This window comes from Trachemys scripta, chromosome 2, assembly GCF_013100865.1.
Source record: "Trachemys scripta elegans isolate TJP31775 chromosome 2, CAS_Tse_1.0, whole genome shotgun sequence".
NCBI classification, from domain to species: Eukaryota; Metazoa; Chordata; order Testudines; family Emydidae; genus Trachemys; species Trachemys scripta.
Window position 1 is genome coordinate 74804911 of NC_048299.1, and position 25999 is coordinate 74830909.

The 25999-nt window shown below is 42.8% G+C and overlaps 2 protein-coding genes across 6 annotated transcripts in view; one reads left to right on the forward strand and one right to left on the reverse strand.

The window, feature by feature from the left end:
• Positions 1-789: 789 nt before the first annotated feature.
• On the reverse strand, positions 790-25111 carry EAF1 (ELL associated factor 1). Its single transcript, XM_034760896.1, has 6 exons — positions 24977-25111; positions 19739-19833; positions 16434-16570; positions 14531-14697; positions 6398-6628; positions 790-1261 (listed from the first exon to the last, which is right to left on the reverse strand). The coding sequence occupies exons 1-6, from the start codon at positions 25077-25079 to the stop codon at positions 1215-1217; spliced, it is 780 nt and encodes a 259-aa protein (XP_034616787.1). The 5' UTR covers positions 25080-25111; the 3' UTR covers positions 790-1214.
• METTL6 (methyltransferase like 6) overlaps positions 25062-25999 on the forward strand; it is a 10447-nt gene continuing 9509 nt past the window's right edge. The window contains exon 1 of one of the 5 annotated variants that reach the window (XM_034760891.1): positions 25062-25201. The gene's annotated coding sequence lies outside the window, so the exon portion shown is untranslated. Of the gene's footprint in view, positions 25202-25524; positions 25779-25999 lie in introns of those variants that run through there. The other 4 variants (XM_034760895.1, XM_034760892.1, XM_034760890.1 and 1 more) reach the window with 4 other exon arrangements.

Here is a 25999-nt window from a genome sequence, read left to right on the forward strand (position 1 = left end):
GCAGCACGAACCTCATGCACCACTTAAGTCACATGTATGCACAAAATGAAACAAAAACAAAAAACTTACAGGGGTAAACGTTTCTTGCTCTGAAGAACGACAGGGCCCATAGTCCCTCATGAGATCCATGCCAAGGAACAACCCGGGGAAAACTCCATGTAGGGAACCTTGGAGAAGGTGGGCTGCTTCTAGCTGCATCTGATAACTGTTTATTCATCTATTTGGTGTAATCATCTTGTAGCAATGGGCTCTAGGCCTGCGGTTGCAAATATCTTTTCTCCAGTTCCAAATGGAGTATTTTGGAGTAATTTAAATAAGATTGATATTCTATATTTAAACCATTTTCGTTAGAGACTGAAAACCAGAATTAAATGAGACTGTGTGATATATTAGAGAAAGTTGTCCTAGTTCTTATTTACATAGGTAGGTACTTTTGTTACTTAAAACACCTAAGAACATTACTTTGAGAGAATACCTGTCTCCAATGCCAATTATTACACATACACAGTGTGTGTACATGCGTGACTGTTTGTTTATGAAGGTAACGTGAACAGCTTCTAGTATTGTTTCCTTTAATAATGGAGGCAGCAATTGAAGTTTTATTTAAAATTATTCTGTAAGGCATTGGTGCAACAAGGTAGTAATTGAAGAGGCAATTTTATAACTTCTTTTACAACTGTTTAAAACACTCCCACATCACGGTTAGCCAAAAATAGCAATAAAAAGGCATTAGAAAAGCCCCAAACTGAAGAAGACAGTTTAGTGATGAAATTTAGTTTACACTCCAGCTCCCACACGGGTTTTTTAATGAATTGTTGGCTCACGTCTGTCCTAAACGCACACTTTCCCTTAATGTACTACGGCACTGAACCTCTCCCATGAACAAGAAACATTTAGATTACATCAAGAGAATATGCATTATGCTTTACAGATCAACAGTAGTCAGGGACACAGACTGGCTTATCCACTGTACATATCTATTTAAAACTTTAAAAGACTAAGAATATACATAAAATATACACTTAATAAACAAAGTAAAATCCTCCTCAGCTTCTGTTTAGGATAATATTTGATATTCCATAGGTTACACATTGCTTCTATTAAAATTCTACGCACGGAGCTATTCCCGTGCCAATTCCCTCATCAGCACTGGGCTCACTGAAAAGTAAATTAGTTCTTCATATATATGCAGCAGAAAAAGAGAAACATCAGCCCTAGTCATCACTGTCACTTCCAGACTCACTCAACTGCAAGTCATTTCCTATTGGGGACAAAAAAACAAGAACACCAGGTCAGAAGTTAATTCATACTTTGATTATATTCAAATTTAAGAATTATTGTATTTAAACTGGAGATTTAAATAAGAATTACACAGAAATGAACATGAACAGCATCTCAGCAGTTTGTCTAATATAATCATTCTCCATATTCAAGAACATTAAAATTTGCACAGAGTTTATTTAAGGCCCAATCCAGGCAAAGTTGAGTCTCCTTGGCTCCACAACCACAAAGGCTACTACTCCCTGTTCAAAAAGAAGCATTCCCCTTCTCAGCAGCTTTGAAATTAATTCCACACCCTCCACCCAGCCAAACTGCCATATATGACTTTTGGGCAGGACACTAGGGAAGTCCCTGGCTCCATCTACACTATTAAAATAACCATTTTTTAAAGCTAGTAGTTTCAGTAGTGAAGATGGGGCTGTTCTATGCGGAAGTTCTATGGCCTGTGTCATACAGGAGGTCAGGCTACATGATCACAGTGGTCCCTTCTAGCCTGGGGATAAATCAGGAAAGTGCCAGCAGCTCAAGAATATTGGGCTGAGCCTATTTGATAGCTCTGCTTCAGAAGTCAGTGAGGAAGGGGAAACCAAGGAGCTCTGTGGCCCACAGACAGGTCAGAATCAGTGAGGCCCAGAGCCCTACACTGTCCTCATAGTATATAGCAAAGGTCCCCAAACTGTGGAGCGCACCCTCTTTGGAGGGGGTGCAGAGGAAAGTTTGGGGGCGGGAGGGAAGGGAAGAGCACAGCAGTGCCTGGATCAGCCCCCATGGAGGGTGGAGAAGGAGTGCCACCCAGCTCTGTCCCCAGCCACAGCTCTGTCCCTGCCCCCAGGCCCTTGCCGCAGCTCCAGTCCCGACTGTGACCCCCTGGCCTCGACCACAGCTCCAGGCCATGGCTCCTGGCCCCCTGGCCATGGCTCCCAACTGCAGCTCCGGCCCCCCTCCCAGCTGTGGTTCCTGGGGGGCACAGACAGGTTCCATTACGGGCAAGGGGGGGCATGATGGAAAAAGTTTGGGGACCACTGCTATATAGCAACTGTCTGCCACCTCTCTTGCAGCATTCTGGTGAACATGAGAATGAGAAATGTCCTCTTCATTCTTGGGTAATGTACATGCTTTCTTTTAAGCTGGCCTATAACATGTGCCCTATCATCTTCCACATTCCTGCCCTCAAATGCAGGTCCACTGCAAGGGAGCTACTAAAAAAAAAAAAGACAGTGGCTGTTTCATTTCCTTTTTAACATTTTTGGGAGGTTTCCATGCTATGGCAAGCCTTCCCCTGTAGAGGTGGTCTTCATGTTACAGAAATATCAATGGTTTGTCCATGGACACATGTTGGATCAAGCCTTTGAAATTCAAGCACATTCCAAGCATGGCAAATCTGACCTCCTAAATAAGGGCCTATCCAAAGCCCACTAAGTCAGTGAATAGACTCTACTGACTTCAGTGGGCTTTGGATATGGCCTTGAGTGAAGATCTAAATACTAATTAGCAAAACTCACATTTCTCTCTACATCCTGGACTAATCAAGGAAGATTAGATTCACTTTCATATTTAATTCACCAAAACCCTCCATGTTTGAATTTACCCGAATCTGCTGCAGAAACCATGGGCACATAGCACACATTTTAGGTCCAGTTTGTCAAGGAGCATATGGAGGAACCACAGAGGGGATACAGCAATTTGACTAGCCATAATCTCCTCACCCTTGTCCATCTCTTATGGTGGACAGGAGCGGGTCTCTCTACAGTTCCTCCACATCCTCACATTCTTTATGCGTTTAAACTAGCAGTGAAAAACGGGTGGGATAGCTAGGAGAATGGCTGGGCACAGTAACACAGGAGGGGATAACATTTGAGCGAGTGTGATGCATAATTTAGTTGCACTTCTGACCCTTTCTCTGACCTCTCTGAATGCACCCTCCTTAGATGCTGGCCTCGTACCTTCACCTCTCTCAGGGTGGAATCCCATGATTCTCCCACCCTTAGACTTGGTCTCAGGATATAGAGACCAGCCTGCAGGCAACAGCCTGTGTGAGGCAGGGGACATCTTGCCTGCCTGCTTCCCTCCACACCGATGGTCCCCAAGGACTCACAAGGGAACGGTGAGCTAGCGAGGGACGCTGGTGTAAGATGTTTGTTGTTTTGTATGATCTGTATTCTCCTATGTGGTGTATGATTAAGTAAAAGAGCACAATGCTCGCTCTGTGTAAGGTGTGGGTGTTTCAGGCTTCGCAACTGCCGCATGCCCCTGAGAGAGTTAAACTGTAACCAGAAGCTTCACACCTCTTGGATGGAGTTCTGGGAGAGGGGTATGTTGGAACAACTGGGTTATCTCAGGGGTCAGTGCTGGGCCTGGGGGCATAGAACAGATGGGCAGAGGAGAAGACAGAGTCAGTGCCCAGGAAATGTGCCAGAGAGGCCCAGGGAGAAAACAGCACTGTAGCCTGCTGAGGCTATAGAACAGAGGTGGGCAAACTACAGCCCGCGGGACCCTCCTGCCCGGCCTTTGAGCTCCTACCCCAGGAGGCTAGCCCCTGGCTCCTACCCTGCTATTCCCCCATCCCTGCAGCCTCAGCTCACCCCGCCGCCAGCGCAATGCTCTCGGTGGCGAGCTCCTGGGGCAGCGCAGCTGCAGAGCCGGGGCCTGACCCAGTGCTCTGTTCTCCATAGTGGCATGACTGGCTCCAGCTGGGCGGCACGGCTGCCTATCCTGCTGCTCTGGGCAACACGGCTGTAGCGCCGCCAGCCACCAGTGCTCCAGGCAGCACGGTAAGGGGGCAGGGAGTGGGGGGATTGGATAGAGGGCAGGGGAGTTTGTGGTGGTGGTCAGGGGGTGGGGGTGGGGGTGTGGATGGGGTCGGGGCGGTCAGAGGGCGGGGAACAGGGGGGTTGAATGGGGGCAGGGCTCTGGGGGGGCAGTCAGGAAGGAGAGGGGGGGTTGGATGGGGTGGCTGGGGGCAGTCAGGGGTGGGGATTCCAGGGGCGGTCAGGGGACACGGAAAAGGAGTGGTTGGATGGGGCAGGGGTCCCGGGGGGGGGGGGAGGGGGAGGGGGGGGGGGGGGGGGGGGGGGGGGAGGGGGGAGGGGGCCCGGGGGGGGGGGTGGGGGGGCATGTCAGGGGGCGAGCAGCGGGGGTGGGTCAGATAGGGGGCGGTGGCCGGGCCACGCCTGGCTGTTTGGGGGGCACATCTTCCCCTAACCGGCCCTCCATGCAATTTTGGAAACCGGATATGGCCCTCAGGCCAAAAAGTTTGCCCGCCCCTGCTCTAGAAGCTTAAACCATCCAGGGACACAGAAGGTTGAATTCCCCTCACAGCAGTCCCAGTGAGTGGTCACAAGAGGGTGCTCACTAGGTACTGTGTCACCTTCCTACTTGTTTAACAGCACTGTTATTAAATTAAACTAACCCAGGGATAGTCAGCATCCCATTAACCCAATATAGCCATGCAGTAATTATTCCAATAACCAGGTCACATGCAGTATTCGTTGGTTATTACAAGTTAACTCCACGTCCTTTATACATCTATATCAACTTCTAACTAAAACACACACTCACACACACACCCCAACCAACTTCACTAAGGGGTTTACTATATATACACCCAATCCCGCATTTCAAAAGCTCAGATTTTTTTTTGTTAATTTAAAAAACAATTCTTCCCCTCCCCCAAGTGTACAGACGCTCCCCGGGTTACGCAAGACCCAACTTACACAGAAAGTTCCCTAAGGCATAAATAAAATTTTCGAGTTGCAGAAAATATTGCGTAGAGTACGGAAATGCAAAGTACTGTACTGTAGTGTGGTGTGCGGAGGAATACAGCAGTAGCATCTCCTACAAGGGAAGGCTTTGCGCTCTCACAGCCTCTCAGTCTCGTGTTATTTCAGTGATACTGTATTTCTGTTATTTCACCCTATTATTGCATTCAAATCATGCCTGGAAAGCAAGTGCAGGACCAGCTCGTAAGCGAAAGAAGATTGATTTAGAGCAGAAAATGTTGTAATTGTTTGTTTTTTATGCTTGCACAATATGCGTTTGCAATTTATGTTAAATTTGGGTTACGCAAGGCTTTCTGGAATGGAACGATTGCGTAAGTTGCGGAGCGTCTGTATCCTACTCCTCCCTGATGGGGCTTTGCTGCCCAGTCACACTGAGCGCCAGCTCCAAAACCCACTGAAGCTGATGGGAGTCTTTTGGGTTTTGGCTCAAGCCCTTGATGCCTAAGTAGCCTCTATACCGGGGTGGGCAAACTTTTTGGTCCGACAGCCACATCTGGGTGGGGAAATTGCATGCAGGGCCATGAATGTAGGGCTGGGGCAGGGGGCTGTGGTGTGGGACGGGGTGCAGTGTGCAGGAAGGGGCTCAGGGCAAGGGGTTGGGGTTCTGTAGGGGGCTCAGGTCAAGGGGTTGGTATGCAGGAGGGGTGCGAGGTGCGGCAGGGGGCTCAGGGCAGGGGGTTGGGGTGCGGGATGCAGGAGGGGTGCGGGGTGCAGGCTCCAGCCCAGCAGCGGCACTCAGCAAGGCTAAGGCAGGCTCCCTGCCTGCCCTGGCCCCACAATGTGACGCTCTCGGAAGCGGCCAACACCACATCCTGCAGCCCCTGGGGGCGGGGGAGGTGGGGGGAGCAGAGGGCTCCGTGCGCTGCCCTCGCCTATGGGTACCTCTCCTGAAGCTCCCATTGGCCGTGGTTTCCCATTCCCAGCCAACGGGAGCTGCAGGGAGTGGTGCCTGCAGGTGAGGGCAGCGCGCGGAGACTTCTGCCCCACCTCCTTCCCCCAGGCCAGAGGAACATGGTTCCGGCTGCTTCCGGGAGTGGCGTGGGGCCCGTGGCACCACAGGGATGGCAATCCCGCAGGCCAGATCCAAAGCCCTGACGGGCTGAATCTGGCCCATGGGCCATAGTTTGCCCACCCTTGCTCTATACCTTCAAATAAATGAGAGCTTTTTGTTATAAGGTCTCCCTTTCACATATTTCAACCTGCATGCATGCAACTGCTTGGGATAACTTTTTGGTAAACTATACTCTACAGTGGTATCTAAACCTGCTTAGAAAAACCATGCCTTTTGGTGGCATCACACAGGTTCCCACAGCAACAACACACAAAACTTTACTTACTGAGAGTGTTCATTAGCTGATTGCTTCCTTGTGGCCTGCTGGTACCATTAGCAACAGCATTTCTGTTGTTGTACTGCTGGTGTGGTGGCTGAGAGGGGGAAATGCGTGCAGCTTCTTCCCCGTCACTGCTAGAGCTTTCATCATCACTCCCAGAAGAGCTCTCAGAGTCCGATGAGCTGCTACCACTGCTGCTACTCATCTGTTCAATAATTTCAACCTCTGCTCTTAGCTCTGGAATAAGATGACATTTGTTGGGTCAAAACATTTACAGGCCTCTGTGAATTTCAGGAAGGGAATGTTAAAATGCAACAGTTTTGTCAAGTATAATTTACCAAGCACAATGAACAAGTCTAAAATCAAATCAAAAGGAGAGAATTGGGGGCGGAAAACAAAAGATACATACAAAAGATACATACAACTAAGTGCTGCAGCTGAATCTAGAGAAGAGGTAATAATCACTGCTTCTCTAAACTTCATTTCTTTCACTACCACTTTATATGTTTTCTATTTTTAAAACCATTCCTTACTGTATTATTCATTAACTGAGTGCTCAATGTGCCAGGCACTTTACAGACAAAACAGGCATCAAATGTAAATGATTTGGGGTCAGGGTATAACAGTTGACACAATGGGTACAAATTTCAAAAGTACCCAGTGACTTAGGAGCCTAAATTCCATAGAAAAACCTGTGGGATTCAGGCTCATTTGAAAATGGTATCAGATGCAACAAGTGACAGTTACAATTAGGAGAGAAGGGGAATACAACAATAAAGTTATGAAGTTCTTTAGATTTGCCATGCACTCTTCTTGGTGGTTCCAATGGTAATATGAAAGTTATATCAGCAAGAGTTTGGAATAGTCACATTACTTACCAAGGATTTAGATAAGTCATCCCTAATCACACCATTGTTGTATATTTGAATATTCCATGTTACTAAAAAACTATTGGAAGGATTTTTTGAACATTTTGTGGGGACTACAACGTGTATCCCTCCACCAGTAACATTAAGCATCTACTTACCATAAGTCCAAAGGTATAGGGATCAGAGGGAGAGAAATAATAAAGCTAGCATTATTTATATTATGAAAGCATCCAAAATCTTCAGAGTTCAAGACTCATTGTGCTGGGCATTGTATATACACAAGCTAAGAAATGAGTTCTTGTCTTAAAGAACTTACAGTCTAATACAAAGAGTGGGAGAAATCAGGTATTATCCCCATTTTACAGATGGGGACCTAAGGCACAGAAAAATTTAAGTGTCTTGCACAAGGTTACATAGGAATACTGTAGCAGAAACAGAGTTTGAACCCAAATTTCCTGAGTCCTACTCTAGTGTTTGAATCACAAGACCATCCTTTGTGTGTAAAGTATCTCCAAAATGACCTTGAACAGAGCTTTTCTATACATAAAAATGCCATGACATTAAACTTCATGATCTCGAACGTTTCAGAATTAAGGCTAAATACTGTATCTGATTGGGAAGGAGAGGGTTCCAGATGCCCGATGATACAACAGCCCTACAGGGTCAGGAAATAAGATTAAAGAACCCTGCTAAGCTCTCAGCCTCCACTGTATTTTGGCAATGAAATCCATTGGGTAATTATGCACTTGCTTAAAGTTTCTTTTTTCAATTTTAAATTTGCTACCTTTCAATTTCTAAGTCAGCTACATTCAACTGGAATTAAGGAAAATAATATTATACCTATACAATGGAGCAATAGAGTGTCTAAATGAAGTTGTACTTCTTGAGGAAATGAGGTTGTTTTTGCAATTTGGCTGCTGAGGCAAAACATACTGGTAATGTTACCTACAGTTCATCTGTTTGCAAGACAGCCATTTCTGTTCAATCTTTTAGATTTAAAAAAAATCTGTCATCTTTTTCTGTTAGATTTACATGACTGGGTCAATGGCAGGAGTAATATATCTTTCAAAAGTGATTTCTTTCTCTCTTATTTTCCTCCCCACTTAGTCTTGCAGCTTTTAGAATTTTATTTCATGCTGGAGTCTGAGAAATGGACATGGAACACTCCCAAGTCTGGGTTCTCAATTTATTCCCAAACTGCATGTTTCTAGAATCCCATAACAACTTTCAGGTCTAGAGGATCTCTCAATGTCTAAACTAAGCAACTTGGGGAAACTAAGCACAATGGAAAATGGAAATCCCACAGATGTGAATATCTTTTGCCCTAGCTTGATTTGGTAAATTTTCCACATGCCTCAAGTGATACTTTGGATCAAGGGAGTTGATAATTATAACTACTCACTGAGCACTAAATATGTACATGGTGCAAATATTCACAGTCTATGCCTCAAAGAGCTGAGAATCTAATGGACAGAAAAGATGCACTGGGAGAACTAGAGGAAGGGGTTTCCACCCATTTCCTTGTTTATAAGCCTTGTGGAAGAAGCGAGTCATATGTGGAAGATATGAATGAGAAGTTGGGATGACCTGGCAGACTGAGACTGGGAGGGCCCTCCAACATAGGAGTGTGGTGCTCTTCTCAGGGCAGCACAGAACCATAAGCCACTGTTACCCTCTGTCTTAGCAAGGGAGAGCTTTGCTGGAGATCAGATTACGTGTGAGCTCCCTGACACACCAGTCTGTTCGCTTCGCCAGCAAATTCCTTGAGATTCTGCCAGTCTTAACCTTGTCTTGCAGGTAACAAATCAGTGAACCCCTGTTCCTGAGTTCTCCAGAGACGTCTCTCTGTAGTGTCCAGTCCCTCTGACTGGATACTCTCAGAAATTGTTAAGTGTGCAATCTTGAAAGTGACAGTACGCACACCAGCTTGTTAGGTTAGCTGAGGACTCGCTCTATACTTCAATAGAACAGCACGGAGATGGTTTACAGTAAAACTAGGAATAAGTTTATGAACAAAGAACAGATAGTTAAGTTATACTAAGCAGAGATAATAGAAAATGGTTACAACCAAACAAAACAAAACATGCTTTCTAGTACCTAAAAATTAATTCTAGCTAGTGAAGCCTTTGCCTAAACAGCTCTCTCACTTACAACATCTCCAGTTCACAGAATCAGAGCTTGTTGTCCCCTTTGTTCCCTAAGAGATGGATAAAAAAAGGGGTTCTCTCCCCGTCTTTTTCTAGTCCAGTAAGCCTTTGAAATGTATTCTTTGAAAATTAAACCCAGTCACAGTTCCTGTCCTCTGCTGGTGTGTAGATGCCATCCTGTCTTCCTCATCCTCTAATCAATTTGTTTTTTTGACTGGCTTAATCAGTTTGTTTACCATAGATGTAAATGTACTCTGTCCTCACCTGGCTCAATTTACATCGGAGACCCAGGCAAACTGGCAAAACAACATTCCTTTGTCTACAAAAAACTTGTTTATTTGCTCTACTCAGATTGCTTGATCTGAACATATTTTAGGAACATATTTCCAGCACAGACATAATTATTTATACACTAACCATACATACATCATGCAATAATATTAACGACCACCATGTCAAGAGTTTTTACATATATCTTACAAGATATCGTTTGGCTACATATTCTGACAACAGCATGGTGGGGGGCATAAAGAGGCTCTTAGGGTCTGAAGGAGGCAGCATGGAAGATGGTGTGAAGATGACAGAAGGGAGAGGAAGACGTTGATGAAAGAGAAGTAGAGGTTGGCAACACTGGTGGAAGGAAGAGGATAGGAGGTCTGCAACAAGACAGTATTCAGTAAAGATGAAGGCTGGAGAGGAGGTTGGATGGGAAGTTTGAACTGGATATGGTGGGCAAGGGTGAGCCAATCGAATAATTCAGAGAGAGAAGTGACATGATCTGATGGGCAAGGAAGATAGTTTTGGCTGCTGTGTTTAGGATGGAATGAAGGGGAGCAATATGGGTGCCTGGCAGGTGAGTGAGGAGGACATTAGACAAGGCAGTGAATGATCAGAGCATGGAGATGTGTTTTAGCCATCAGGAGTGGAAAGAAAGATGTCCTGGAGAAAACAGTGGCAAGATTTGTTGCCAACTTTGATGTGTGCGGCTAAGGAGAGCAAGAAAATGACATCAAGATTGTGAGCCTGGGGGACAGGGCTGGGAAGTTGGAGGTGTTATCAGCAGCAACAGAGAGCACTTAGGAAGGGAGATAAGTGGCTCAATTGGGGCTTTTTTTCTAATCAATTGCTGCTTCTTGGGCTTGCAGTTTCCTTTCAGATATCTCTAGTCTCGTCTCTCAGCTCCACGCACCCAATATTTTAAATTGTTCATCTGTGCAGACAAGAAAATGTTGTCTTTGCTGATGTCACAACTGCTCTTATATCATTAAAAATGTATCATGCAGAGTCTCCACAGGTCTTTTAGGAGCCCTACTGAATTCCAGTTACTTCAGTCTGTCAAAGATGGTGGTTGAGTCAACCACAAGACGAGGTCCAAAAGGAAAAACAAATCTGCTTTATTTATGTCACAATTTGTTTTTTCCGGCTTCCTGCTTTATCTAGGCATTCTTTAGTGCAGTCATTAGTATGGATGATTTAATGTTCTGGTGCCTTTACTTTTTTTTTTTAAACATGTGATGATTACATTGCATAGCCTATATGCTGCGTTTAATTGTGAAAAGTCAAATGCTTATCAGCATACTTTTCGTTCCTTAAGATCAAACAAACAAACCATGTTAATGCAATAGTGAGGTTGAAAAGGTCACAAGAGTCTGGAAATGCAAAAGTTAATGTTAAAAAACCTCTCTATGTAGCATATGTTAAATACATACCTTAATGAATGCACTACATCTGGCAAAGTTGATATTGTTGAGGGAACCATAACTTTTGAGTTTTGTGCATTTGATTTCTCAACCGTAGCAATTTACTTAAAAGAATAAGTGAAACAAAAAAGTTCTTAGCTTTTTCTGCATTAAAATAAAAGTATAATCAGGAAATCACTGGCTCCTTTGTCAACAAATCAGTGACTAGCATAATGGGGTCCTGGCCCATAACCAGGGCTCCTAGGTGCTACAATAATAAATACTACTAATAAATCAAATCTACTTAGTTACTTCAGTAACTAAGAACAGGGCTTTTTTGCTCCTTTTCTCTGCTGTCAGTAGATGCATTGGATTTTATTCTGTTTCATGCACCTTCAACAAAATTCTTATCTAGAAGTCCCTGGCCCTGAGAAGCACTGAGCATCTAGAACTCCAATTAAAACCAATGGGAGTTGTAGGTCCTCAGCATTTGGCATTATGAGGCCATAAGTCCCATAGCACATTAGACAGAAGTAAACAACTTGATTTTGACAGGCTGAATTTACAGAGAAAGCAAAATAAATAAATGTTTTACACTGAAATTCAGCAAATTTGATTTACAAGTCCACAAGAGACAACAAATATGCAATTATATTATGTCATCTTTGAAGTTATTTTTCAAAGTACAACTGTACTTTAGAGCACATTTTAAGCACTAAATTCATAGTTTTCCAGCAACACTGGAAAACTTGTACTTTTTCCAGATACTGTATACCTACATTATGTCAACATTATTAAAAATGCATCTGTTGTGATTAAGTATGCTATATAAATATGTCAACAATTTTTTCCTGCACATACCACAATATGATCATTCATTCTCATTGCACAGTGACATGTGATAAGGTGCAGATAAGTATTCATAATGCATGAAATCCTCACCTGCACTCTGGCCCCTTGATTCTGTGTAAAAGGGCTGCAGGGGCATAAAGACGGCCAAACCTCCCCATAACTAATAGGTAAAGGATTCCCCTGCTGCTAGCACTGCAAAGTCAGCTCTAAAGGTGCCTCACAAAGACCCTCACATATGCCACAGAGGGACAGGCATGTCAAGTGTGGGGCCACAGTGTGCTGTGAAAATTCTGGGCAGCACAGCAGCCCACAGGGCAGCCTGGGGTGGTTGCTGGAACTTAGAGAGGATCCCAGAGCTGTGTTAGTAACATCAGAGGCATCCCAGCCCCTGGAGCATCTTAGGATCAGAAGGGTGCAAAGCCACTTTAGATCCAGCCCTCTACGACTTGAGAGTTCTGTGCTGCACCTGTTAGAGGCACAGCAGAGAACCTCACCCAGTATGCTTTACTTTTCTTCTGTACAAAGTATGTCTTTCAATGACCAAGAAGGAGATGGCATGAAACAATAAGAGAAAGAAAATCCTTTAACTTTAAAACTCTTAGGAGTAAAGAAGAAATACAGGAGTCCCAAGGACTGAAGACTGTTTCCTGGATCTAGTTGACTTGTATTGTTCATCTTCGTTGTGTCCAAATGGCTTTTAACTGTGCTTTCCCTTCACAGGTTCTCAGAATTATAAGACGTGTCAAAGTGTTGGTACTCTAGTTCTCCATTGTTAGAAGCTTATGTAAAGAAAGGACTGAGGAATGTTTAGAAAAGCTATAGAAGCACAATTATTCTGTGGGCAAGAACTAAACTGTTGATGGATCCATACTCTCTATTAGAACTTTATGTGAAGGGTAGATACTCTCTGTGAAATACAACTGATCTCTCAGATGGTACTTTGAAGTTCTCTACAATATGGGACATTCAGATGCTGGAGAAGTTATCAGACAGCCAGGACATTCACACTTTTGTACAACAGGTCTTCTGATTTTAGAATATGAAGACTCTCTCTGGAGTAACTGTCACACCAGACAAATATGTAATTTTTACTGCAATAATATGACCTTTAGTCACTGCTGTATACCTTTTTGAAAAGGTGTCCGATGATTATTTAAGGCTATGTTTACACTAGGAGCACTTTACTGGTATAAGACTATACTGGCAAAGCACTCCTAGTGTGGGTGCAGCTATACTGGAAAGCTGCAGTTTGTACCAGAATAATAAAATCTTTCACACACCCACACCCTGCACCCTCACGGAGTGAAAACAAGCTATACTGGTAAAAGTGCCATTTGGCTGGTGTAACTGTCTACAGTAGGGGCTTCTACCAGCACAGCTATGTCAGTCACGGGTCATACCTCCTCACAGCTATGCCAACAGAACTCTGTAGTACATACCTGGTTTAACTACTATTTGTTTTCTAAACTAGAACCATACCAGATAATTTGATTACTAACTTCATGTATTTCCCTGTAGTCTGCTTGTTTGATTGTTTTTTTGTATTTGAAGAATTTTCAAAATAAAAAATTAGATATAAACACAGTGAGAAAGGACAGGAATTGCAACTAACAAACCCTCAGACTTCAACATGGTCTTTCAATCAACATCCTGGTGTTCAGTGCATTAGAAACTGCGCAGGAGTGAATATAATCTGCTCCTACAACCAACATTCAGATTTTTTAAAGTAAAAATGTCATAAAGTGACTAGTATAAGTTGAAGAAAATCTTGCTGAATAATATAGGATAATTAACGTAGGCTGAGCCCATAAAAAAACTAGCTGTATGGACCAGAGGGAAAAGACAATGCAAAGGAAACACCTGAAGTGGAGAAAGGAACAATATGGTCTTAATATACAACATATGCCTAGAAAGTACCTGGCTTTTCAGTAAAATATAAATTAAACAAAAAAGAAAGTTCCTCGCTTCAACTGCATTGTCCACAATATACCCATGGAGTGCACCACCCAGGTGGAAGGGATTTGGGCAGAGATTCTGTGCATCAATCCCCAATAGGCCTAACTTTTGGGCACAGATACAGAAACACTGAGATTAGGAGCCTGCTGCTGCTGCTGCTTAAGTAGGAGATTTATTTAATTTAGGCACTCAATCCTTTCCCTCCCAAGATACCTGCATAATAAATATAGCAACTACATAGCAGAGTGGTCCATATTGTGCAAATTTGATCACTATCCAATTATTTGATGGATCTCACACCTGAAGCCTTTCTGCTGGATGAGATAGCCAGCCAATTCCTGTTCCAGCCAACTGTGATGATGTGCATCTTTTGAGTTAATGTCATTTTTATGGAGAAAGAGTCTGAAAGAGATTAAATTATCAGCAAAAAAGGAATGCTCACATGCAGAGAGATGGGGACATTTTGGATGACTACGTTGACAGAAGAAAATAAATAATTCGCTAAGAATCCTTAAAATCAGATACATAGACTATAAACCAGCAGTCATGTACCAGCCTTTAATAATTTGAAGTTCTTATGTATCTTTGTAAATGAACAATTATAAAACAGATTTAAAAGAACAAACCCTTCTTTACCTCTCTTAATGTCATCCAGCTGAGGTTCAGGCGAAGGGTTGTCTTTCAAAGGGGAGGTTTTGGGCCCAGCTGCTGGCTTGGATGGGGCTTTGAACTGTGAGGAAGGCTGGGAGGCTCGGGCAGCCTGCTGTTCTATTCGTGCCTGGATCTTACTGCTGCCCTCAGCCCTGAAACAACATAAAAAAACAGTCAGTGGTGCCATAGAGCTGTGTTCATTTGTTCCAGTAAGATCTGTATTCATATATATGTAATGAGTTTAGACTGAATACAAATTTACTTTGCATCCTGTAGAGCTATACAGTGAATTATGGATTTTAAATATAATACTGCTCAAAACCTACACTGCTTTGGCACTCAGCATCACCACTGATTTCCCTGGGAAGCTTGCTGTAAAGTGACTGTGGAGTGAGGTCCTTACTAACTGTGCTCCAGAACCATGTGAGGTTTAGCAATACCTTGTTCTCTATTCAAATAGCAGTAAAGGTTTTTCATTTAGCAAAGAACATCTTCTTAATACAATCAGCAACTACAGTAAAATACATTTACATCGCGCCTTTCATCCTGAATGATCCCAAAGCTCTTCACAAACATTTAGCCATGAAATACAGAGGGATCACTTCATCCATCATTGAAATGCAGCTAACTATCAGAAGATGCACAGCAAGCCTACCCAGCATTTTACAACGCGAAGTATCCTTTTTGATTACATACAGTACCTCATCAGATGAAAGTTACTAAGAGCAGAGAATTGTTACCAATATTGATTTATGCTCCTGAAACTACAGAAGGAATTTACGTGGGAAGAATGTAATTACTCCACTTTGAATTTTAGACTAAAACCCCTTCTCTTGCGAAGAGCGCTAAGGGATCTTTAAAGACCAAAGTGATCATGACAACAGCTTTACATCTCATCTGAATGACATGACCTCTAATAGCACAGTGCCTTGGAACATCACGCTCATGCACTTGTAGGGCATTGACTCAGAGGAAAGCGTGGCAACTATTGAATCACTACCCCCACGTACAACAGCCTGGATTTGTTCCTTGGAGATCTCTGATCTAGCTGCCAGCCTGGTCCCAGCCTGCATCTCTGTAAAGTTTTTGGGAGCTCTCAATCAAAGTTTTTACGGTTGCAGTAATACAGGTTATTTTAAATGTGTCATGTTTTTAAAAAATATTTAATAATGGCATGCTCTATAGAACTCAACTAATATGCATTCCCCACTGCTAAAAGAACTTGATTTAGAGACTTCAGGTACTTACATATTAGCACTACTCTGAAAGATATTTTATCTGAACACTTTCTAGAGTGTCATTTGTGTACTGAGGTATGGCTATCAGATCAGACAGAAGTTCTGATCTCAGCAGTTTTTAGGCAATTACCCACATACTATTTATTTCTCCAACATTCATTTTTTCAGAATCTTTGCCCATGAAGGGTTTGGATTTTTGCTCTGTTTATCAACTTGATGCAGCCATGTTCCCCCACTCTAATTGTTATATATAATTAGACTTCCTCAGGAAGTTTCTAGGTCCATTACTTGCAACTTCACCGTCCACTTGACAGGTTACCATTTCCATCTTCTTCAGAAAGAAATTATTGAAAGCCATCTAATCTTTTGACCAGCTTCTAAACTTTTATACCATCAATACTGTTCAATCATGAGTTACAATTACCACCTTTCAATAACGGAGAATCTACTAATTCTTTACTCTCTGCTACATAGACACAATGGAGATTTCCATATTTAGGCATGATAATTGTCCTCATAAAGTCTAGGAAACTCAGTAAATAAACAATACTGCTAATTCACAAAACTCATAGCCATAGCTAAAGGTGACCCTATTAACATGAATCTCTAGCAAGAATTCATCTTATTAACTGTATGTGCCCCAGTTTTACCTTGTTTTCTTGACTTGAATGCTACTACTAAGTTTTTCCAGCACATATTCCCCAGTGTCATGATTGATAATAAGTACACAGTCCTTCTGATATGGTCTTTTATTTCCTTTGAACACAGTCATTGGAGGAGTTGAGCCCTGGTATCAAAGAAAAAGCACACATTCATTTGCTTATACCCACCTATACAAGCCATTTATACACAACAAGTCTAATGAATATATGCATGCTTTTGGCCTAGTATCAAGACATTATCATTTACTTTAGATTGAAAGTGTTTGTTCATTTCAAGAAGGGATGAATACATTTATATGCATTATGTCAGACTCTTCCTCACTCATTATTATGTTTTTAATCATTTTATGTGGCTTTGCAGTGATAAACACATCTACCCTTCGGTTACTATCATTTACAGTTCTACTTTCCATCATGGTAACAACTAAATTTTATTAGTTTGCCCTGATAAATATCAGAAACCTCCCTGATATTTCTACCAGCTGTGAAAATCCTGGGTTTGGATACTGAATATAAATCTAATTACGCATTCAGTGGAGCTGTGACCTGATGAAATGTACGTGTACCCAATACATCATTTAAACTGCCTTTATATTTAATCCAGCAAATAAAAAACAACACCTCTGTTCTATGTTATGAAGCAAATATCATATGCTATACATTAGCAACAACTGATTTAAAAAAAAAATACAGCTTGTTTGTTTGGCAAACCTATTGCGTGAAGACCTACATTCTGGAGCAATCTGGGGGGTTCTCTATGATACTAATTAACATTGGGTGATTCAAAAAATTGATGCGCTTAGTGTAAGGGGTGTACAAAAGTATACTTTCTACTGTGAAACCTACTCAGATTTTATACATACAATAGCTGTATAGTTACAGAGAAAGGTGAATGGTACTTACTTACAACTGAAGAAGAGAGTCCTGATTCAGAGAACAGAAAGCAATCTTTACACATGTTATTGGGAAGCACCCTGAATTGAGGACAGTGTGCAAAAGCACAAGCTTCCACCTCCACCCCTCTTCTAAAGAAAATATGTCTTCACGCTTAAACTAAAATTTTAAACTCTCCGCACCATCAAAAATAGGGTACACATATTAATCTAAAATGGTTATGGAATAATACAGACTGCCTGCATATGGATTCTTCAGAGATGTTACAGTAAGACAGGTTCCAATTTGGATAAGATCATATTCTCATATAGTCATGCCTTCACAGATATTTACAAAATTACTACATTAAGAAATTGAAAAGTAAAAAAGGATTGAAGAGAATACAAAATAAGCTGAAAGTTAAGTCCTGGTCATCCTTGACAGATAAAGAGAAGTTAGACAAACATATAAAGCACAAATATAATGGAAATTGTGCTAAACTTATATCCAACCATCCCCTATTCTGTGGAAAGCCTGGAATTTAAAGAAGAGCATAAACTTTGCTGAGAAACAAAGAGAAGAAAATGAAGATCCAATGAAGCACATCAACAGTCCCTCTCTCATGCTTAAAATTAAGCAGGTATGTAAGAGTTTGGAATGCCTAAATACTAAGCAATAGAAACCAAAATGCTATGTTACAGACTATTCTGTTACAAAGGCCAGAAAAAACCCACTTATCGAAAGAGCTAAAGTTTAACAGGATTGTGATGAAACCCATAATTAAAACAAGAGACAAAAAGAATTCCTCAACAATTATTTGACCATCAAATATTAAACACTACATCCACAAAACACCCATAATCCCTGAAACTGTCCACACACTGAAAGAGACACAAAAAAATCTCCTTCAAACAGTGGTACTGTCAGGGATAGCAAAATTTCAAATGACAAATTGGAACCTGAATCCCATCCAATTGTTAGGCAGCTAGTGCAATTGTTTGTTGGAATATGAGAAATAAAGCAGGATCTAGAAGATCGGTGAACCCTCTTATATTGTTTTATCAACATTTCAAGAAAGGGAAGCTTTGAGATCATATATCCCATCCCTTTTCAGAGAATTGTCCATTTAACTAGATTGAAAGCAGCCACTATGCATATGTTGCTCCAAATCAATATTGACTGTGTTCAGTTTGGTTAACTGGAAAACCCTCTAGAATATAGAAGAGACAGGTCAAGCTGAAAGCTGTCCATTCTCATAAAATAGTACATTAAAAATAATCTTATCAGAACAGGCATCTGGAAAGGGGATGCACTACAAACAATCTTATTCACCCACTTCAAAAATATAGGAACAATACCCTTCCCAGTCAAAAGGGAATATTCTAATTCAAAAGTCAGCATTACTGGCATTAATTATGCTGTTATCTGCTCTCAGAATTACTTCAACAAGATTAGTATACTATATAGATTAAGCTGAGGCAACATTTCATATAAGAGTGAAGAAGGTAACGTTATTTAGAAAACTTTCTTGGGAGCAGATCCTCTCCGGTGTAAATTATCAGCTTCATCCATAATTTTTCCAGCTGAGGATCTGTCATTTGGATTCCAACCTGGCAGAAAACTGTTGCCTATCTACACTAAGCCTATCTATGTTGTTTATAAATTCACGTATGCTGGATTGGTAATTAGCATTAGCTCTCCAGCTAATATACAAATCCAGTACCAGAACACAGGTGCAGTTTTTGTTTTGTTTCAACTCTTTATTATCAAAACAGAAATATGTACAATCATTTAACCATATTCTTTACTATCACTTGTCCATCATCCTTGCACAATAAATCTTTACTATATAATTTGTGGAGGGATTGGATTTAACCTCATTGCAACTGACTAGGAATTCTGGGGAAGCTTCTGCAAACATGGGGTGCAGGATGTTGTTTGTATAGCTTTCAGCAACAGAAAGAGCTGTTTCAAAGGCATAACTTCAGTCTTCTGAAAATTGGATCTTGACCTGAGTCAAGGATAATCAGACTCCCATACTTAAAATGCAGAACTAAAAACTGATGGAAATTAGGTAGGGCCCCACTCAGGATTAAAAGTCTTCTTGTACTTCAAAGAGTACTAAGAAGGATTAATTGTAAGCAAAGTAGATTGGACGTTTACAGACATAACACTGTATAGAGATTCCATTTTACAGCCCTCTCCCAGAATGATACACTGAAATGCTAGTAGAAAGACAGTGCAAAAGCTGCTCAAACAGTGGACTCATTTGTTTTAGCATTGTGATCAAAGGTGAAGAGGATAGATTTAAATCCATTTACACTAGAATGTTCCTGGCTAGCAGATACTAAAAACCACATAATAAGAATTTGTTACAAAGTCAAAAGGTAAATTTGCATCATGACACAAAGTAAACTTACTGGAATATGTGGCAGTGTAATTGTTACTTCATCTCCTTTACCAACCTGGAGCTCCCCCTCACAAGATGTGTCTATAGATGCTGGCTTAAAATCATCTGAAGAGGAAAATAAGTGGTATTAAATACATTTCACATCTAAATTGTTTCTAGAGTCTCCATGGTTTCTCTTCTGAGATAACTCATCTCCTGCTTTATTTCTGATTAGAAGGAATGTAAAATGTGGGCCAATGCTACCATTTAAAGAAGAGCTGGACTAATGCATAGGCACAACAGATCTAATTCTGTGGATACCCGCTCCTTAAATCATGTGATTACCTCAGATTTTAATCTTTCAATTTAAAAAAAAAGTAAGTTTCTAGCTATTCTGGTGAAGGAAAGGCTTCAACATGTAACCCAGGTATAACCAATGCAGTGACATCTGAGTCTGAAGACAGTCTGAAACAAGCAGCCAACACAGCATGTGAGAGCGGGTCACTTGCCAGGATTATCACGGTTTATTCTCACAAACTCAGTTCCCTGCCTTTGCGGGGCCCTTGGGCACTGGTACATCTCAGTCCCTCCTCTTCTCTGCCTGTGGCACATAACAGTCTAGTCTCCTGTGGGCTGTACTATTTTAGTCTAATTTCAGGTTTTGGGTTTAGTCAGTGGGTGTTGGTGGCCTGTGTTATACAGGAGTCAGACTAGATGACTTGGTGATCCCTTCTGGCCTTAAACTCTATGACTCTAAGTGGTGAACTGCTCCACGGATCTCAACAGATTGTTAACTGTAGGACTGGGCGGTTTGTGAGGAAACCTGCCATCATGATCTCAGAAAACTCTGTCTGACAGAAGCAGAAGAATACAGTGAGCCCAGCTCACCTACCCATGCAGATACACCCTTGCTGTGATAATTTCTGGTCAGGGCCCCAAGGCTTCTACCTCTACTTCTCCAGGTGGGAGAGGGGAGCAGAGAGAAGGCCTGCATGCTATTGCCCCTATCTGTATGGGAGAGGGGGCCCCTAACAAAGCCATCCCAGATGGAGAGTGGGAGCATGACACAGTCAGAATATGCCTAAGGCAATTTAAAGCCCTAAGATAGTCCTGGTTTATAGGGGGTTACTTTGATTGATTAAAATGTACTTTGCACCTCTGTGTAAAGTAATATCTCCAGTAACTTTTCTTAATACATTTACATATTTTCTATTAATTATCCTACCGCACTACTGAGCCATAAAGGAGACAAAAACGGATGATCAGAATGTATGAAGTTCAGACATGATTTAGACAAAACTGCAAAAGTAAAATCAGAACATGAACCAGATATGAATATGGCAGATAATGACATTTTCATAAGTGGGCACTCAATTCCAGTGTCTAAGCATACAAAAAGGGGGGCATGGATCAACCTTCACATCGCACTCCCTGGCAGTACCCAGTCTGGGAAAGCTAATGATCCAACCAGCAAAACAAATTTGGTGATGAATCCTGGTCACATGCCACCTGAGGCACATTGCGCATACGCTAAGAAGCAGCATAAAAAACTGTCCAGTTATATTCACTGCCAAGACATCTCTTAATTATTGTATTAGTTGTTAAAACGTCCACTTCTTAAAGCAAATTTAAAATGAAGTTCTACTATGAAAAGTAAGTTTGCAAAAAATAGCACCTTCTTAACATCGTCACTAAGAGTAATACCTGCTGGGTTTAATGATAAAAATAAATGTAACTGATTTTTACTCTGCTAGTACTACAGAGACAACACAGCAGACAGAGAAAGTGAGTGTACGACTAGATTTAACCCCATCTCATGCATTACCAAAAGAATTAATAGTTCTAATTGCAGGGCCAAGTTGTACCCTCACTTACATCTGAGTAACTTTGTGAGTTAACAATTACTAGTTATTGTTTCCCCAAATGTATCAGTGTGGACTTGCTGGGTCAAGCAAGGGGCAGCTGCAGAAGATTTCCTAATCTAGTTTAGCAGCCAAAAGGGAGCAGGCCTCTTAGCCCACCCTCATTTCTTATTAAATGCTACGTGTGCATGTATCATACATAATTTTGTTTGTTTGTTTGTTCTGAGCCTGACACTTTACCAGAGCCTCCTCATTTACAAGTCTGGCATAACTCCCTCTTACATATACGTATAGGAATGGTACGAGCTGGGGTGACTGACAAAGGATTTCAATACTAGGCTTCTTTCCTAGGGTCAGTGGTAGATGAAGATATGCCATGCAAACATTTGGCCAACAATTGGGTTTCTCTTGGGAAGTTTACTGGTTTGTGTATACCCTTGGTTAGTTTTGTAATGGTTATACTAATTTTATGACCCTGAAAAATAGTCCATGATTTTATTTACCAAAGTCAAGTTTTCCTAGAAGCATTTTCCATGGATTGTCCAGGATACTAAAAAACCCCAACAGTATAATTGATCCCAGATTAAATTTTCAGGCCCAGCATTTATAAAAAAAATTCTAGCCTGGAAAGTAAATACATCTGATCTGAAGCTCATTGAGGTACAATCATTGACCGACATTTCAGAGTACAACTGCATTCTAAATACTTTACGCTGTAATTTCCCCTGAAGATGTGATCCACTGTCTTTGTCCTTCCAGATATTGTCTCTTAACGTGATTTACATTCAAGTTTGAGTATTCGGGAAAATAGCTGTGACTCAAATATTGCCATACATTGCTCTAAGTGAGAAGTATGGAATCTTTCAAACCAGAGAGCTGTTCCTGCAATCCTTACTCAGGTGAGCGGTCCTAAGGAAGCCAGTTACCCTTATCACATGAATAAGGGGGCTACAGGATTGGACCTGAGATTACATGGAAAAGCCCTATATGCTGCATTAATACAACCCATCTACTATACAAATCCTCACATTATTTTGCTGTTATAATATTAGATATTGTTTTAGTCTTTAGGTGATGTTTAACTATTAATTTTAAAGATACTCATACTGAGAGGGGAGAGAAAACAGTATCTTGTGAATGAAGTTCAAGGATAAAGGCACTGTGAGGTCACTATTAAAACAACCTCCTAATATATTACCAAGTGCAAATAATATTAGAAAATACTAGTTAGAAGATTCTTGCTATTTTGGGGGAATTTTTTTTTTTTAATGCTCTTTAGAAGAGCCAAGTAAGGTCTAGACCTTACTTAAGAACGGTTCTGGTCAGAAGGGTGATTGGCACCAACATATTAGCCAACACTTGCAAACTGATATGACTCAAGCACATTTTACTGAAAAGTCACTTATTATAGAACTGCAGAGTCAATATAGCCATGAAGAGCTAGCTGGGTTATATACTGCCTCACATATAACCAAATTACCAGTTTAATCTTTGGCCTCAAAAGAGCAGCCATACTGGTCAGACCAATGGTCCATCTAGCTCAATATCCTGTCTTCTGACAGTGGCCAATGCCAGGTGCTTCAGAAGGAATGAACAGAACAGGCAATCATGAAGTGATCTATCCCCTGTCGTCCACTCCCAGCTTCTGGCAAACAAAGGCAAGTGACACTCAGAGCATGGGATTATATCTGGCTAATGGCCATTGATGGACCTATCCTCCATGAAATTATCTAGTTCTTTGATTAACCCTGTTATAGTTTTGGCCTTCACAACATCCTCTGTCAATGAGTTACACAGGTTGACTGTGCATTGTGTGAAGAAGTATTTCCTTTTGTTTGTTTTAAACCTGTTGCCTATTAATTTTATTGGCTGACCTCTAGTTCTTGTGTTATGTAAAGGAACAAATAACATTTCCTTATTCACTTTCTCCACGAGTCAAGATCTTATCATATTCCCTCTAAGTCATCTCTTTTCCAAGCTGAAAAGTCCCAGTCTTTTTAATCTCTCCTCATACAGAAGCTGTTCCAACCCCTAATAATTTTTATTGCCCTTCTCTGTAACTTTTCCAATTCTCATATATCTTTTTTGAGATGGGGAAAACAGATATGCATGCAGTATTCAAGATGCGGGCGTACCATGGGTGTATATAGAGACCTTATATTTTCTAGATCTATCCCTTTCCTAAGGGTTCCTAACATTTTGCCTCAAACCTGCAGCAGATATTATTTCTTTTCAGGTGGACCTTCCTGCCCACATGGAAGGCAGGGGCCTTTAGCTACCACTGTATAAGGCTAGGTCTACACTACCCGCCTGAATCGGCGGGTAGAAATCGACCTCTCGGGGATCGATTTATCGCGTCCCGTTGGGACGCAACAATCGATCCCCGAATCAATGCTCTTACTCCACCAGGGGAGGTGGGAGTAAGCGCCGTCGACAGAAAGCCGCAGAAGTCGATTTTGCCGCCGTCCTCACAGCGGGGTAAGTCGGCTGCGATACGTCGAATTCAGCTACGCTATTCACGTAGCTGAATTTGCGTATCTTAAATCGACTCCCCTCTGTAGTGTAGATGTACCCTAAGAGGCAAAAGGAGCAAAAGTGGCTTTTCCCCCTCTGCAGGGAAGCTTGAAGGGCTGTCAGAAAACTCATCTTCCAGAGCTGCCAAGTATCACTCATTTGGAGCCAGAGACTCTCTCTTGGAGGGAATGGGGGAGGTCATGTCACACTCTTTACAGTGTACTGAAGGATTTTGATGGACATTTCAATAAATCTTAAGAAACTTTGTGTGTGATCTCCCTTATTCAGACTTTCTCAGATGAAGCCAGAGCCCTGCATCTTTCACAATATAAAGTTTAAATTATGTCATCTGATCTGACACTCAGTAAGAGACTCACTTCCCCCTCCCCCGCCCACCCGTAATTTTTACAGTTACTTTCAAACTAGCCTCACTTTAATTTCCCTCCCCGCATCTAAATTTGCAATTGAAAGTTGCTGCTCTCCACACAACCAGGTAAGAGCCTAGGAAGGAGGACTGGTGAGGAATGGGCAGAGAGGGCCTGGCGAGCGGGTAAGGGGTTGGGGTGGTAGGGGCAATTGGAGAGTTAGGGGCTAGGGCTCAGAGGCAGGAAGGTAGCTGGGTGAGAGGAGGACGATACAGGGGGAAGGGAGTGGCGGATCCCAGCGCACGGAGTGTAACGCGGGTCCCTGGAAAAGTGAACAGGGTTGGACTCCTCCTCTCTCCGCGGAGGGGGTGCAGCTCGGGGAGGTCCCCGGGCTGGGGGCGGGGGAGTGCAGGGGCTGTGGGCCGGGGGGTGTCTTGCGGTAGAGGAGTAACGGGCCAGGCCGGGGGGTCCCCGGAGGTGCAGGATCCCGGGCGGGGCGGTGGGTCCCAGGGAGCGCAGGGGGCTCACAGCGGATGGTGTGAAAGGAGGCCTTGGGCCGCCGCTCGAAGCTCTCCCCCAGCTGCAGCCCGTGCTCCTCCTTGTCCAGCAGCGGGTTCGCCGAGCCGTTCATGCCCCCGCCCGCGCCGGACCCGGACACAGCAGCACCCGGCAGCGGCGGATCCCCCGCCCCGCTCCCTTCCGGGGCAGCGTGTCACCGGGAAAGCCGTCCGGCTGGGGGCGCGCCCCGCGCGGGTAGGCCCCGGGGAGGGCGCACGATGGGGGGAGGGTGTCGGGGTGGGGCAGGGAAGGGGTGTCTGGGGGGGAGGGTCGACTGGGGGTTTCTGACGCGGGGAGCAGACTGGGGATATCTCAGGGGCAGGACGGGGTGTCTGTGGGGGAGGGGAGGAGGTGTTAGAGAGCAGGACGGGATGTCTGACATGGGGAATAGAGGGGTGTGTGGGAGGGACGGCAGGATGGGCCTGTCTGACACAGGTAGGGTGACCAGATGTGAAAAATTGGGAAGGGGATGGGGGGTAATAGGAGCCTATATAAGAAAAAGACCCCAAAATCGGGACTGTCCCTATAAAATCGGGACATCTGGTCACCCTAGACAGGGAGGTGCAGGCTGGGGGGCAGGCTGGGGGTCTCTGACACAGCGCAGCCCTGTGCGTGCAGGATCAAGTTCCTAGTGAGCACTGAAGAGCTGTGTGGCCCATGAGTTCTCTTTAAGACTGGTCACGTCTACACTGAGAAAAGGCATCATGTAAACGTGTTAACTAATGTGATGATAAACTTAACTTAGTACCTAACCTAGCAGAGATGGAGACAAGTTGAGTTTAAAAACAAAATAACTTTAAGACCAGCTAACATGTCTTTAAATGTGATTGTCCATGTTCAGTAGGGTTACCATACGTCCGGATTTTCCCGGACATGTCCGGCTTTTTGGGCTCCAAATCCCCGTCTGGGGGGAAATCCTAAAAAGCCGGACATGTCCGGGAAGATCAGGACATGCGGGCTGCGGTGCTGGGCCGGGGGCGCCCAGCGCCGGCG